This window comes from Telmatherina bonti (assembly GCF_933228915.1).
Source record: "Telmatherina bonti genome assembly, chromosome: 10".
Taxonomy (NCBI): Eukaryota; Metazoa; Chordata; class Actinopteri; order Atheriniformes; family Telmatherinidae; genus Telmatherina; species Telmatherina bonti.
This window is the reverse complement of record NC_136628.1, coordinates 29,174,456-29,191,779: the sequence shown is the minus strand read 5'-3', so window position 1 is coordinate 29,191,779 and position 17,324 is coordinate 29,174,456. Positions and strand designations below refer to the sequence as shown.

The 17,324-nt window shown below is 36.5% G+C and overlaps 1 protein-coding gene across 1 annotated transcript; it reads left to right on the top strand.

Moving 5' to 3' along the window:
- The first annotated feature begins 790 nt into the window (after window positions 1-790).
- Window positions 791-13,238, top strand: gusb (glucuronidase, beta). Its single transcript, XM_079247924.1, has 12 exons — window positions 791-1,020; window positions 2,293-2,478; window positions 2,600-2,781; window positions 3,138-3,280; window positions 3,628-3,815; window positions 4,155-4,307; window positions 4,600-4,778; window positions 7,753-7,899; window positions 8,411-8,495; window positions 11,500-11,676; window positions 11,839-11,974; window positions 12,817-13,238. The coding sequence occupies exons 1-12, from the start codon at window positions 805-807 to the stop codon at window positions 12,966-12,968; spliced, it is 1,944 nt and encodes a 647-aa protein (XP_079104050.1). The 5' UTR covers window positions 791-804; the 3' UTR covers window positions 12,969-13,238.
- Window positions 13,239-17,324: the final 4,086 nt, after the last annotated feature.

The window sequence follows — 17,324 nt, the reverse complement described above, 5'->3', positions numbered from 1 at the left end:
GAATGCCACTTTAAAAGCAATTAAGCAATTAAACCACAAGCAGTCAGCAATACTGGAAAGACAAGTTTTAAAGAAAAATATACATAACTTTAAGTAGTTTATCATCATTAAACTATTTTTTTTTTACGAATGAACCACTAACATTGTATTTTATTAATATAAAAATGCATTTGTCTTGCCCCCCTTTGGCCCAAGTACATAGATCAAGGTTTGAAAAGAAATCTGAAGGTTTTGTGACCATCTGAAACCAGTGGTTTCAGACAGTGACCCTTCAACAGCCTCGCGCGTCTTTAGATTACTTTGACCTCTTGGTTTTTGGCGCCATCTTGTGTACATTACGTGGTACTACAACAAAATTTGTGCATTAAAACTGGATCTTTGGTCTCATTAAAGTCACTTTTTATAGGTCATTTTTTCATTTTTGTAATGGCCTTTTTGTGTCATTTAATAAGTAATAATAGTAATTATAACAAGGTCAGCATCTATTATGAGCTGTTATGTATTTTCTGAGGGTGGCAAGAAATAAAAGCTCAAGCTTCACCTAATCTCTTATGTGTATAGCTTTAAGAAAAACATACGACTTGGAAAAGTAAAGATAAAAATATTCATATCGTAATATAATAATCACAACATATATGCTGAAATGTTAAACTTTTTTTTATTAAAGTTTTTGAGCAGTCTGGTGTTAGTTGTTGCAGAGAAGACCGCTGGGTAATCACGTGACTACAGAACAAATCACGTGACAGAGAAAAACAGGAAACTGCCAAGTTGATGTCCGCGTGCGCTGCGGGAAAGTTGTGAAAGATGTGTTTACCTTTAGAGTTCGGATATGTCCGAGTTTTCTGTCTTTTTGTTGTGTTTGACCCGGTGTTGTCGCTGGATTCCGGCATGCTCTTCCCTCGGGAGTCTTCCTCCAGAGAGGTGAAGGAGCTGAACGGGCTCTGGGTGTTCAGGGCTGACAGGTCCCCAAACAGGAACCAGGGCTTCGAGCTTGCTTGGTACAAAAGTCGCCTGGTCGAGGTGAGTGGGAATGTAGCCAGTGAGAGCTCTCTGAAATAAAGCTGCTTGTTAGATAGCTGCAAATGGTCACATTTACTGCAGTGTAATCTGTAATAAGACTGTAAATCAGGATATGTAAACAACTTGGAGTTTTTGTTTGTTGTTTTTATATTTATGTCAAACACATATTCGGTATATATACAGTACAAGAACAAGGATGCACATTTGTGTAACAGTAAACCTTGTTTGAGAAGGAGCAGAAGGAAGCTAAAGGCTTTTTTAGTTACTACTCTTTATTTACTGTATTTAGTTTACACAGATATGTGGCAAACCTTTCCCTACTGAAAATCATCAGTCAGAAGGCAAAATTAAAACAGCAAATTAAATCATGAATTGCTCTCTTTTTTATTTTTCCAATAATAATATTTTATACACTTTTTTAACCTGGATAATATTATTTCATCATTTTAAATAATCACTTAGTCCATTCCACAAAGTTACTCCATAAATGGAAACACATCTGCTTTTTACAACGGTGTGTGCATATGGCATCTGTAACATAGCTTTACCGTTCAGGTTGGACACAGTAACTCTGTCTTTGAACATCTTTTGTATATTATATGACATCTTATTACGTTGAATTTTGAACATAAATTGAGCTATTTTAAACTGAACCAAGTCACAGAGTTTAAGGCAATGCACTTTCCAAAATAAATTAGTTGTAAAATCTATATATCCTGCATAATTGATAACCCTTTATAGCCCTTTTTTTTGTAGAATAACTAATCTTTGCAAAGTAGTCTTAAAAGTGGTTCCCCAGACCTCCACATAATAATTGAAATATGGTCAGTTAATAATGTAAACACTGAAAGGGGAATTAAATATACTTACTCATGGGGTAAAAGGTTAAAGCGCCACAAAATTTCGCCATGTTATTAATGTCAGATGGTTATCAAAGACCTTATGCGCAAGGTCGCACAATGTTAATGGAGACAGATCCTGTCTGACCGTTTCAAGGTTTATGGATCCATTTAGACAACAAGACTTTCCGAATTGCATGAATATTAAAAAATTTGTTGAAAACATCCTTGAAGTATCACATCGGTAAATTTCAGATGGTTGGATTAAATCATTTCTACAGCAGCTAAATGGATCCGTTTCACATCCATTTAAAGTTTAGATGGTTATAATATAAATATAGTGTGATTAAAAGTGATTGATATTATTATCATTATATTGATGCCATCACATGCTGTTGAACCAAGATCTGTCATCTTATAAACTTTTTTCCAGACTGGCCCTGTGATCGACATGCCAGTTCCTGCCAGCTACAATGACATCACACAGGACCCCACTTTGAGAAATTTTATTGGCTGGGTGTGGTACGAACGTGAGGTGGTGGTGCCTCCTCGCTGGATCACAGATCAGGACACTCGAGTAGTTCTCAGAGTGGGAAGTGCTCACTATTATTCCGTGGTGGTGAGTCCAACATCCACCTTCCTGCGCTCTCCTGAGATTCAGGGAGCCATAAAAGTCAGCTTTGAGATTTGCGACTGATTTCTCTACAGACAACCAGCTCATTTGCTAATTCTTTCTGCAGTGGGTGAATGGGGTGAAAGTGACCGAGCATGAGGGTGGTCATCTTCCTTTTGAGGCTGAGATAGGCAGTTTAATCCGGAAGGACCCAACCATGCCGTGCAGGATCACAATCGCTGTCAACAACACTCTGACCCTGCAGACTCTGCCTCCAGGCAGCATCCAGTACATGAAGGACCGCACCAAGTAAACCCATTCACTTTAGTTTTGACTTCATTACTGATTGATAAGTAGTCATTGTTTATTTACTAAAGGAAAACAGCTTAGAAAATTCTGCTGCTTTCAGCTGACTTACTTGAAATGACCACTTCAGCTTGTGTTCAGTAGCTTCCCTGAGACGCTGTTTCAGCAGTTAAATTTTCATTTTTCTGTCACCACTTCAACTCGACTCATATTTTCCCTTCACCTCATTTCTTCTCTCTAACCTTGGCTCTCGCTCTTACACTTCTGCAGGGGTTTTACTTTTCTTTTAAGCTTTATGTAGATACTCAGACATCAGTTTGGATGTGCATGCTAACGGAGAAAACGTGATTAATCTGCAGATATCCTGATGGATTTTTTGTGCAAAGCATCTACTTTGATTTCTTCAATTATGCTGGGATACACCGCCCTGTACTGCTGTACACAACTCCCAAAGCGCATGTGGACGACATCACGGTGGTGACTGACTTCTTGGATGACACTGGTAAAACTTAGCGGCGCTCTAAGTGAACATTTGCCAAAGCTTTTAGCCCTGTCTTCTATGATAAACATATTTTCCCAAAATAATCTGAATCTGCACCGAATCTTTAAATTTGTTTGCAGCTAAATTTTTATAATAAAAATCAAACGGTTAGTTTTTATGCCATGAAGCAAACAAATGAAGAAATAAGAAAATTGTAATATCCTTGGTGGAGGTAATGAAAATGCATGATAGCAGTGGATCTCATTTATTAAAATTTACATCCTCACTAGCATTTTTTTTCTTGCAGGAACTGGCTTGATTCTCATTTGCATCACATGAACGCTCCTTTTTTTCTTCTTCTTTTATAGGACTTGTCAAATACAAAGTGTCAGTCCAAGGTGCCGCCACAGCCACGGTGAAGGTCACTTTGATGGACAAAGAGGCCCATTGTGTGGCCTCATCCACTGAGCCATCTGGAGTGCTCAAAGTGGTAGATGTTAAGCTCTGGTGGCCATACTTGATGCACGATAATCCAGGTTATCTTTACTCCATGGAGGTAAGACAACATGCTTGGATTTAAACTGCAGGAAGTTTCAGATGAGCGCTCAGGTTAGGTTAACTGAGGTCATTCAAAAGCAAATTTCCTACTAATGGGATCAAAACATGACATTCCCCTCATTATATTGAAGTTTAGATTAGGAGTTGTTGATATTCATGTAGAAAACCTTATTATAATACATAATGAAGTTAGGCAGTGATGTAACAGAAAGTTTTCTTGCTGGGCATTATGTGGTGTGTTTTAAAGGTTTTCCTGGGTTTTCAACCATATTCTTGAGCAGCTGATTCTTTTTTTTAAGACGACAGTCTTAGAAAATATCTGACTTTTACCATCTAGGTTCGCCTAATGGCAGCTGATGAGGAATCAACGTATGAGGATGTTTATACTCTGCCAGTCGGCATCCGCACCGTAAATGTCACAAGCTCCCAGTTTCTCATCAACAATAAGCCGTTCTACTTTCATGGGGTTAATAAACACGAGGACGCTGACGTGAGTACCACCAGCGGGAAGCTAAGTATTTACACAGGACTTGGGTATGTTAAGCAATAAAGGTGCAGTGTGTCACAAAATCAAAAATCAATTAAAGAAAAGAAAAAAAAGATATATAATTAAAAACTGTTCTGTTGGTCACAATATGTTAACAGTTGTGCTTTGTTTATTTATTTACCACTAGAAATCAGTATTTCTCTCACACTGTTCCTTTAAATCCACACTGATTACAACCAATTCCTGATTCTATGACGTAATCCTCCTTTTTTCTTTTGTTTACCTTGTGTTGTAGATCAGAGGTAAAGGCTTGGATTGGCCCCTGATCGTCAAAGACTTTAACTTACTGAAATGGTTAGGGGCCAACTCGTTCCGCACCAGCCACTATCCCTATGCTGAAGAAATTCTGCAGATGTGTGACCGTCACGGCATTGTGGTGATAGATGAGTGTCCAGGAGTGGGCATCAAAGACATGTAAGTGTCATTGCTTGTCTCTTTGTGATTCTTTGTGTTTGATTGTTCAGGAAGTGAAAAGTTGTAAAAATGGACAGTTCTGATGAAATTTGATGCTTTCTATGTTTAAGTCATGCTGAAAGATGCAGGTTGCGTAGATTACGGTCACATGGAGGAAACAAAAAACTTCTAGGTGAAGGAAAATGACAGGATGTAATAAAAATCCCATAATTTTACAGCTAAAATTTAATTCCCTTTGATTTTCAGATCACAGAACTGTGCAAATGTCTTCTTTCTTCATATCCTCCTGACTACCAGTAGTTCAAATTTGTCGTCTATGGAGGACCTTTGTAAACCTAAATATTTTCATCTCCCTGAATGCTACTGAACTAACACCTTTTGGTCTTTTAAGAGGACATTTAGTGCTTTTAAATCAGGGGTGTCAGAATCCAGTCCTCGAGAGCCGGAATCCGGCAGGTTTTTGTTGTTTCCTTCCACCAACACAGCTGATTCAAATCAATGGATCCAGCAGCTTCTTGTCAACCTGTCTGAGTGTCGGTCAGGTGTGTGTTGGAGCACAGAGACAACAAAAACCTGCAGGATATCGGCCCTCCAGGACTGCAGTTTGACACCCCTGTTTTAAATGGTACCTCATTTGTGGGGGTGGGGCTTTGTGAACTTTCTTTCTCTCTCCAAGAAAAATGGCCTCCATTGCAACAAGCATGTTTTATGGGAAGAGCAAAAGTGCATAATACTTTTCTTTGCGCTGATTTTTACTTGAAATTTTGTAGTTATATTTTCATTGAATTTCTTATAAACACATTAAATCGTTTCTTAGATAAATATAACTATATTTTACCACAATATTTAAAAGTTTAAGCAATGTCCTCCGTAGTGGACATTTGTAATTACACATTTTTTTTCCTGGTAGTCGGGAGGATATTTAGCTTCCGAAGAGCCAGACTTATTTTTAATCTTTAAAAATATTCTCAAGCAAAGTCTCTTTTTTTTTTTTTATCATCCATTTCTTAAGATACATGAACAAAACACAATTTCTAAACAAGCAAAGCCCTGATATGCGGTCTTTCTGTTTATTTATTTATTTAGGAATTAAGCAAATAAAACAGGATTATTCATCTGGGTCCCATGAGGCCCACGGTTCTGCAGGTTTTCACTGGTTTTTTTTGCTTCAACACACAGATTTGCTTCAGATTAAATGGATCCAACAGTGAACGTCTGCACAATGACTCATTAATATGAGGCATTGGTTGAGGCATTTGCACAATACCGTAAACACAAACTTCCACATGCATGCTTGCCTCAATGTGTTCTGCAGTGCAGATAGAAACAAACAGCATCCTTGTAACCATCTGCATGTTTGTGCAATCTACAATGCAAGCGGAGCTACTGGCGTGGAGTTTGACTGTGCCTGCTAGTTGTTAGCATGTAGGATTTCTTGCATTTTTTTTTAACATTTTATCTACATTTTATCCCAAGTTTTTTCTTATGGATTTAAACCAGAATTGGTCAAAATAGCTTATAAATGCTGAATGTTCAAGTCGTTTTGTTGTAACTTGCAAGAGAAGAATTTATTTTGACTAGAAGGAAAGCGTAGTGCAGCTCCGAAACATTAGCTTGTAGCACAATAATCAGCCCTGTGATGGTCAAGTGGTCTGTCCAGGGTGTACCCTGCCTCTTGCCTCCTAGCATCTAGGATAAACACCAGTCCCACGTGGCACAGCACTGGAATAAGCTGGTATAGAAAATGCAAATAAAAAAGTCAGCAAAGTCTCTTTGCAGTATTTCAGATATAACTTGGGTTGTAAAGTGACCAGTCATAAAGGATTAAATCCATGCTACACATCTACAGTCAGTACACGTCCGTACCATAACACTAAATGATTCAAATGTCTTGAAGCGTCACAATATGATTTCAAAATTCCTCCAGAACAGACCCAAAGATGAGGAAGTTCTTCTATTAACAGGTGAATTGATCTATTAGTTCTCACCAGTACTAACTTGTTCGGTTTTAATCTAGTACTATCCAAGTATTTGTGATTGTTCATAAAAGAAAAAACTTTTAAAAGCCACAATAAACAGCCATGTATGGACAAGTAAATGTGAAGAAGCATTTAACCCCCTAAAACACTGCCGGCTGGTGACAGCAGCATGCTTGGGGATGATTGCACAAAGTGGAGAGAATAATGAAGGAGGAACGTTAAACCATCCGTCAGTTAGAACAGCAATGCATAAGTTGTCAAATCTGGTTGTAAAATTGATAAAACAGGTTGATATTAAGCTGTTTTAGGTCAAAAATACCCTCAACCATCAGATAAAGGACTGTATTCCTTATAAGTGCATGAAACTGCCGTGACTCAGGACATTATAAATATTGCTTATTTGATTTATGTATTTGGTTTATTTGACAGGCACAGTTGTACGTAGTCACAAAAATTTGTAGCTGATGTCATACAAATAGAGTTTTATTCTCAACTCTTGTCCCTGGTCGGGTTTTTCTACACTGCATTAAAATACAATGATACATTACAAAACCTATATCAGACTCACATATTCCCATTAAATCTGTAATTCAATACAAAACCTATGTAAAACGTCATTCACACACACATATACGGTGCTATTTATAAATAGTTACAGGTTTGATTAGTTTTCCAGGACTTTCTTACAGGTGAAGGTTTTAAGCTCATGTATGGTCTTTAGTTCAGTCTGTAATGACTTCCACAGCTTTGCCCTTGTCTTTATTTAAGCCTCGATGCTTTTGGAAACATTTCTATATGAGATCTGGCTTTAATAAACACACAAAGTTGTAAAAGAAGATAACAATATGAAGAAATCATGACAGTTTTCTGTTGGGATTTTACTCATTTATATTCGACCACATGGAACGCTTGTCTGTAGTGGATGAAGTAAAAATGTCGTTTCCAGTCTGTCATCTCTGTGTGACGTGAGTTATGTGTGTTATGTGTCATTACAGTCGCAGTTTTGGGAACGCCTCTCTAACACACCACCTGGTGGTCATGGATGAGCTCGTACGGCGGGATAAGAACCATCCCTCCGTGGTCATGTGGTCAGTAGCCAATGAGCCTGCTGCAGAGATGCCACCTGCTGAATTTTATTTCAAGTAAGTCCTAGTTCAATGTTTCACTTTGAACAGCTTTAAATAATCAGTCATAACCAGATAAATGACAAATAACTTTTGTTTGTTTGATAATCAGTGGTTAAAAAATAAAAATCCAACCTAAGTTGAGTTGGACATCAGTGCAGCTCTGGATACGATTCCAGCTGATGTGTCAGTCCCAGTCTTCCCCTGTCCCATCATGTAAAGAATGCAGTATGACGAGTCAGGAAGTTTCTCAACAGATGGAGCTCAGTAACAGCCTGAGGAATTGGAGGAATGAAAACATGACCTGCCCCATCACAGTACCCAGTTATTAAAGTTGCATGGGGAGAACAGACTGTGCACATAATTCTGCTTGCACAAACATGTGCTTTGTTGGCCCAAATTTAAAACAAACATTAAGATTATTTCCCGTTTTGTTGTTGTGTAATAGTGACATTTTCATTCTGAAATGTTGATTCATTGTTCCTGACTTATCACTCACAGTATACTCAGCCACATTTTTCTATTACAGGACGTTGATAAAGCATACCAAAGCTCTGGACCCGACACGGCCTGTCACTTATATCACAGACAGCAACTATGCAAGAGACAAGGGGGTGAGTGTTCAGCCTCAGTGTATACAGTGTATGGAAACAGAGGTCTGGCTTTTTTTTTTTTACTATATTGCTTAAATCCCCTTCATGCTCTGATTGCAGCTTGTTAATTACCAAAAAATAAAAAAATCTGGTGACTTGTGGAACGGACCGGACATGGAAAACAGCATCCAATCATATCCTCCTGACTACCAGGAAAAAAAATGTGTAACTACAAATGTCCACTACGGAGGACATTGCTTAAACTTTTAAATATTGTGGTAAAACATAGATATATTTATCTAAGAAATGAAAATAAAACTACAAAATTTCAAGTAAAAATCAGCACAAAGAAAAGTATTATGCACTTTTGTTCTTCCCATAAAACATGCTTGTTGCAATGGAGGCCATTTTTCTTGAAGAGAGAAAGAAAGTTCACAAAGCCCCACCCCCACAAATGAGGTACCATTTAAAAGCACTAAATGTCCTCTTTAAAGACTAAAAGGTGTTAGTTCAGTAGCATTCAGGGAGATGAAAATATTTAGGTTTACAAAGGTCCTCCACAGAGGACAAATGGAACTACTGGTCGTCAGGAGGATATAAATTAGTCCGTTCCAAACAATCGGATGGTGATCAAATTCTACTGCCGTTTGTCCGTCCCCCTTCGACCCCTCGGCAACACGCATTGCACATTTCTTTGGTTTGGAGGTGCAGCTGAGGAAAGGGGTTTAAACTGTAGTTTTCTCGAACCGTTTTTCTAGGATCTCCTACCCAACCTTTACGGGAAAACTTAAACTTGTACAGGAGGAAAGAGCGACAACCAGAATCAGTTTCATTAATGATGGCAGGACAACAAGAATGAAAGTCACAGAAGTCAATGTTAAAGGTAGAGTATGTAAGATTTTCAATATTTTCAAAATAAATTAACTAATCAAATAACTACAATCATAATTAGATAGTTTTTTGAACATGTAGGTTCCAGTCTGTCCATATTTGATGCGTTATTAAATTACAAGTTTAATTAATGACAAATGACAAAAACAGTCTTTTTTTTACTGGTAGGCAAACATTTAGGAAGGGTCTTTGTCATTAATTAAACTTGTAATTTAATAACGCATCAAATATAGACAGACTGGAACCTACATGTTTAAAAAAAAACTTTCTAATTATGGTTGTAGTTATTTTTTTAGTTAATTTATTTTGAAAATATTGAAAATCTTACATACTCCACCTTTAAGGTCCTTCCTCATGTATTGGATGTTGGACTCGATTAAAAAACTGATTTATTTTCACGTTTTTGTTTTCACTGTTCAGGACTGATTTGATTCAGAGAATCATGGTAACATTACATGGCATAAGAAAAATAAAAAATTCTGTTAGTCTGACTAAAACTAGACTTTTAAGCCCTAAAATAATTTAAAATAATAGAAAACAAAATAAATTCAGAAAAAAAGAAAAAATATAAAAAGAAAAAGATTGGAATAAATATTAAATACATAAAAAATTAAATAACAATAGATTATCAATAAATTATATTATATATATATAAAGATAATCGTAAATAACAATAACTAAAATCAGTTATATTAAAAAAAGACTAAAGTTTGTTTAGGTGCTCAGCTTGGCCTTAACCAAGCGATAGTAAAAGAACCTGGTACACAGGATAGTTTGCGTCTTATTGGTTCAAATAAAATGATCAAATCAAATAAAAAGAAAATAATACAGTAAAAGAAAAAGTTTAGAACATTAAAGTTGTTCAGTTGACTGAGCTGCATACTTCCATTTTAATGGAAACTTAATTTATATGTGATTATAATAATTATTTAGAAAAGCCTAACACCAACAAGCTAAGAATGAGCTGATGTAATCATCATCTTCATCATAATCATCATTACTATCATAGCAGGCTGGACAAATCATGGTCTATAAATGGATTCCACATCAATGCATTCAGCAACAAGGATAGTCATCTAACCAAATCTAATCAAAGTCAATCTGGAACCATTATAGTAAGCTTAATGGGTACTGTTTTTGACTCACACGCCCACAACAACATACACCCTCCTATTGTATGCTGTTGTATTTTGATCAATTATAAAATAAAATAAAAAACTATCTATCACAGGGCCACACGGAAATGTGTGAGAAACTTTTTACAAGTCACACCAGTGTACCTAATTTGAAAAATTCATCTCCAAAGATTGGTTACAAAACGTGACTAATGGTCGCTGCCTGGAATCCTGCATTCCCAGTCTTAACATGTCGCTGTGGGAGGCCTGATTTATAGTGTGCTGAAGCCTTGATGGGCTGTGCAGATTATTGTTTGGCTTTGCACACACAGCTTTAGCTTTAAGGTTACAGGTAACACTGGAATAATCATTAAAAAACAATACCAGGTGTATTTAAAAAGCTCTAAAATGATCAGCAAAATGAATCCAGTTTATTGAAGGGTAGTTTAGAGACGACACGCACAAGGAGCATGCGCAGGGAAGAAAACAGCAGATATAAGTGTGAACTTTGGTAATACAAGTCTGTTCATGTCTGTTAACTAAATCTTCTCGCACATCACAGCAGTGACTTCAAGGAGATAAAAAGTTTTTTTTTAAAAAGAATCAAAGTTTGAAGGTATCCTACAGAGTTGTATTTGTCAGCATTTAAAGCTCATTTTTATATATATAATGTTGAGTTAAGTTGCTGACATGGGATTTTTTAATCACATTCCTGTGGGGTGATAAATGCCTTGTCTGGGTACGGTTCGTTAGAAGGGAGCGCGTTATCCACAAGGAATGTTTGTGATTCATTTACCTATAGCCAAATAAAAACAACAATCCTCCTGATGAAACACTTTTAGTCTTTAGGAAAGTAATAGCTCATGTATGTCACCGATCACAATGTGTGTCTTTTGAAATGAATCTGAAACTTGACAACACCAAAGACAAAATGGGGGAAAAAAAGCAAAAGAAAAGATTAATATGTAGGCTGAGAGCATCTCCACAAATCTTTCTTTGTGTTTTGTTTTTGGCTCCAGGCTCCCTTTGTTGATGTAGTCTGCATTAACAGTTACTTCTCCTGGTACCATGATCCAGGCCACGTGGAGGTCATCCCCATCCAGCTCAATACGCAGTTTGAGAACTGGTATGGAAAGTACCAGAAACCCATCATCCAGAGCGAGTACGGAGCAGATGCAGTGGCTGGGGTTCACAACGTGAGCACACACACACACACACACATCAGTTTGTTTTACACCAGAAATTTATCTTTCGGTTTTGTTTGACATCCTGAAACGATATTGAATGGTCCAGTTGTGCTAAATTTTAGTTCCTTCACATCTGCCTGCAACACTTCTTTCCTTTTTTCCCACTTTCAGGACCCCCCCTTAATGTTTACTGAGGAGTACCAGAAGGTAGTCCTGCAGAGCTACCACCATGTGTTTGACCAGAAGAGGAAGGAATACGTTGTTGGCGAGCTCATCTGGAACTTTGCAGACTTCATGACCACACAAGGTGAACAGGAGATTATTGCGGAGGCAGACTGGGCGTCGTTTTTAATCTGCTTAGTATCTTAGATCTTTTAAAATTTCATTACCTTCTTAAAAATACGAAGTTTCACCTCAGGAACGGCTTCTTGTCAACAGTAACTTTTAAATGTCCAATTTTAAAAACACACTTTTTTAAACATTAGTCGTCATTTTTAAAGACACATTACGTAACTTTCTAAGCTTAAAACTCTGCCTTCCCAACTTGTTTGATGACAAAGTGACATATAATGTGTGCATTTGTGGAGCCGCTGCTGCCCAGCCACGTCCCGAGTCTGAGAAGCTGCACTATAAACCTTTTTCATCCGGGACGCTGTTTGATGTTGCAGCAGAGCTTCACATGCTAGGAAACATATGAAACACGCTGACTGTTTTAAACACACACCATCACTGATTCAGCAAAGAAACACAAGAAGATAAGAAGAGATAAGAAGAAAAAAGAGACAAGAGTCATTATAAGATCTACTTTTGCTGTCTCGATAGAGCTAACTGCACAGGTAGGATGCACAACGGATGCCAAATTAGCTGTGGATAGTTGGCGGAAAAATGGCAAAAGTTCTGTAGTGTCTCTAAATATAAGAACAATACATTCATTCATGTATCAATAGTGAAAACAGTTTAGAAGACCGAACCAGATTTATAGACTTAATATATTCATGAAGCTGATGCAAGACTTTGTTCATGTTGGGCATTACTTCAGCTTTGTTAGCCTTAGCAGAGCCACAGTGGCGTTCAGACATATAAATCATGTTTATTATCATTATATTTGTTATTGATGAATGCTGTTTTTATTTTTTATTACATCTACAGGGATTACTCGTGTGGTGGGGAATAAAAAGGGTATTTTCACCAGGCAAAGGCAACCCAAAGCGGCAGCTTTCATCTTGAAAGAGAGGTACTGGAGACTGGCAAATGAAACGGGCCAACTCCCAGTTTGGACCAAATACCCTTGCCAACTCTGACACTGTCCAGGCGTCCAGTTCGAGATGAGCTCAAACTCATGTAAGCCTGATGTTTTCTGATGAAATTCTGTATAAATTCAGTGTGTAGAAAACTTCATCTTACGTGCAGACTTTGAACTTAAATTTGATGGACTTTAGGTTTTCTTCTTGCTGTCTTCTCTTTATAACACCTGTAATAGTTTTGGTGTTTTTATGTAAAACACTGAATTGTTTTGTACATGAAATGTGCTTTACAAAGAAACTTGTTTTGAGAATCCTATCATCGTAGATGTCACCAATTAAAAGGTTATTCCAAGGCTTTTTTGTACTTGCTTTAAGTAAATTTTTATATTTCTACGCACAAATGATTTTGGTGAAATGCAGCTCAATCCTGTTTAGATCAGCTGATCTAAACTCGCATCTTTCTCAGAATTTATCTGAATTAAAGCTGGAAGTCTGCATTGATTGTCAAACTGAAAATATTGCTGTAAAATAACAATCTGTGTTCAATTTTACTGGCGCAGCTACAGTATTTCTGCAGTCTGAACTGGAGAACTGGGCCATTAACACTATTAGCATTGCTTCCTGCACTGTACAACATTTGTTTGAAGCACATGAGCAGATTCAATGCTGATAGAAATGAGCTGCTGTCATATAAATTATGACAAACTATTACTGATGTGTGGAGCAGGAGAATGTGTTCAGGTTTACAGGATAAAACATCCACATAGCAGAGAAAACATCACAGAGACACTGCAGGAGAGAGTTTACGCCTCGTTTCTGTCATGTTGATGCGTCTAAGGACCAAATTTCTCACACTGGGGTTTTAGCACTTGTCATGTTGGAAGATTAGACATCTTTTTTTAAACATTATGGACAAGTAAAATCCTTTGTAAGTGCATTGTTAACCTCAATGTTAAAAGTAATCAAATGTTATATATTTTTAATTAAATGTAAGCAAATGCAGTTGTTTGACATATTTGAAAGAGAATCTACTTAAAGAATTACTAAATCAATATGTTGTCACTTGTTTTTTTTGTTTGTTTTTTCCACTTTCCCCAAATTATCTTCACATTTTAAAGCCACTTTATGCTTCCTGCTAAAGGGTTAAGTGACGTGGGAACTGTTGATGGTGGCGTGAGCGTAATCAGGCTATCACTATCAGCGCAGCCTTGTCACATGGTTGACCTTTCTGTGAAAGCTTGCTAAACAATCATTTACACCCATTTTTTTCATTTCTTTCTAACATACAGTAACCATCAGAATTTCTATTTTTTTTTTAGGTGAAAAAAAGTCAAATAAACTTGTTAATAGAAAGTAAGAAAAGGCTTTTCATGTCCAATTGACGAGTTATTGTAGGTCTTTTTGGACGTCTTCCAGCTATGATTGTTGTTTACACAATAACTGCGTTTTACAGCTGGAGATTGGTGTGCCATTAATTACTCTGCTCTTTTGCTTTCAGTTCAGAGGGTTCAGAGAAGGAATTAGTTTCACTTGAAGCTTACACAAAAACATGAACAGAATCATGAGGAGAAAAAAAACTGCCTTTTAACCAGTTTTAACCTTTTTTTAAAAAAGAAAAAAAAATGCTCTCACATATAGCTTCATTTTATGAAAATACATTTCTAAAATTTACCAACATGGATTATTTTTTTGGTGAGAAAACCAGTTTTCAGATGTTTCAGATGTCTCCTTTTGCTAATATATTCTGTAGGATTTGTAAATGGGGGTAAAGTATTACTAAATAGCATCAAATAAAAGCGACATCCAGTCTGGCCTGCAGGATGAATTTGGTCAATGAAAATGGCAGAACACATTTACTTTAATTTGTTAATAAAAGCAACTGATTTCAATTTGTATGACGCATTTTTATATTTAAATCTAAAACATAATATAACTTATCTTTCATTCCTTACTTCAGGTTGTATTACAAAGTGGTCAGTTAAGTGATCAGGACTACACATGGAAATAGACGCACATGTACATTAAAAATGAGTGAAAAGTTACTTATGTGAAATTATATTTTCGAGTTCCAGATAAATGTGATTAAATGTTTTGATTTTAAATCTGTTGTGATTTGTCTTTGTAATGAGCACGTAAGAGCATAAAATACTTAAAATATTTAAAAATAAAGCAATATTATTAAAACATTTTATAAAACTGTTATACAATGAAAGAAGTATACAAAGTTTATATAATCATGTCATTTTGTATATATTAAAACACTGTATATTATGTACTTTTTAATAGGTGCATTATATAAAATAAAATATGCAAATGTGTAACTGTAGGACAAAAAAAGGTTTATAGTGTTTTTAAAAACTCATTAAATGTAAACATCTTGATAATGGCCTTTGTAGTAACATAATAATGGAAAAGTTGTCATTAAAAGGTCATTTAGTTTAAATAAGTTAAAAGGGACAAATGGTTTCAGAGGGAATGTTTTAATGGTAGATCATTTCCACGTGACAATGACACAGTTAAAAATTTGCTCATGTCAATCTTTTCCACAGTTTTCCCTTAATGTAAGCTGGATTTAAACAGAATTTTGCACCCTCATACCATTCATGTAACACTTTTCCATGTAAGAAAATACAGCATTTAAAACATATTTGGCAATACAGAAGCAAACCCAAAGAGTTTTCCTCCACAAAGAATTTTAATAAACATTTCTTGCCTACACGTGGATTCTTAGCCCTCCAACCCCTCAACTTCTTTTTTTTTTTTACTAAAATAACCCAGAATGTTAACAGTCTATACAGCTAAAGGGCAAAATTAAATAGGGGGGGACATTACAATCGTATTTGAACAATTTATTCTTAGTTAACAAACAAATCTAGCAAGACAAAATAAAAATGGTAATTATATGGTGGAGTTAAGGAAAGTTAAAAAAAAAAAAAAAAAAAACAGCCAGTGATTTGTTGGGGTATTTTGTCTGGCAATTTCTGAATGCATGTTTGCACTGTCATTGAACAGTAAATCTTTGGAAATTACCAATTTATTCGATTCCATCATCAGGAAGGCAAGCAGAAGTGCCTGTAGCAGTTACCAGTCTACGTTTTACTTTTTTTTTTTTTTTTTTTAAACAAGGCGTTTACGTTGCTCGTCTTTGGCTCAAGGCCTAGTGATCAAACAGAAGGCACTTTTGTTGGCATTGGTGATGCAACAGACATGGCAGTTATACCTCAGGGCCCAAATGAATGAATGAATGTTAATGTACTATTGATTGCTTTGACTTTTTTCTTTTTACATGAAAAATCGCCCAACAAGGTGATCCTTCCTGTTAACTAAACATTCCTCACCCCATTTCGTTAAAGTAAAATCAAACACTTAGTGTGAATAGGCTTGCATATGAGCAGAAACATACTTGAGCAGGATCCATACTTTTCACTGGGAAAACAAACAAAAAAAACAAAAAAACAAGTTATGTCAGTTCAACTACGCTCGGGTGACCATAAAAAACTGAAGGAAAAACAGTGTGATTGGTTATGAATACAGGTGATATAAAGACCCTGACAAGGCAATACTTTATAGTTCGCTTGTTTCCAACAACTTACTGAGACATGATGCAAACATTTAGGCCGTCTATGGAGAACCACAGTTTCAGGACTCTGTTTTTGCATGCGTTTGCCACATTACTACAATAATATTCATGTAACTGGCAACCAAAGGAGAACCACTGTCTAAAACTAGCCTGTCTCTTCTAGCTATTTATTCCCAGAAATGAAGTTGCACAGATCTGAAAAGCATTGAAGGGGGATCTGAATTTTCATTTCTAGCAGAACACATTCAAATATGTACAAGACAGTAAATGTGTAAGTTATTTCTTCCCCTTTCAACCTCAGCTTGTGAGTCCAAATATCTTACACTTGCACAATACAAAATCAGTGGATACCAAGTAGCGCCGTTGATCAGATCCTATAACCATCTGTTGGGCTCAAACTATTGTGTTAAACCCAAACAGACAAATATAGTAGACTAAGATCTCCATGATAAACACTTGGGAGATTATTCTAGTGAGAAAGTAATGTCTGCTTGGAATGTAAAAGCTGTGATCATGACATTAAGACAAGGTATGCTTTGGGAAAAGCCAGTGATGAACTCGCATGAAGGGGAGGTCACAACATGCAAGAACAGAAACGATTACATAAGGTATCAAAGCCTGGTAATTTCATACCTTGAGATTCAATCACCTTCCTGACGCTTGCCAACATCAGAACTTCTTCTCACACTTTATGACAGCCATCCAGCAGAACCTGAATTCACTAGAGAGGCGTGCAGACTAGCAGTGATGGAAACTGTCGACTCACACCATGACTGTTACAAGTGCAGATCTTTAGGTGTGTAAGATTGTCTAATGACCATCAAATGCTCGTG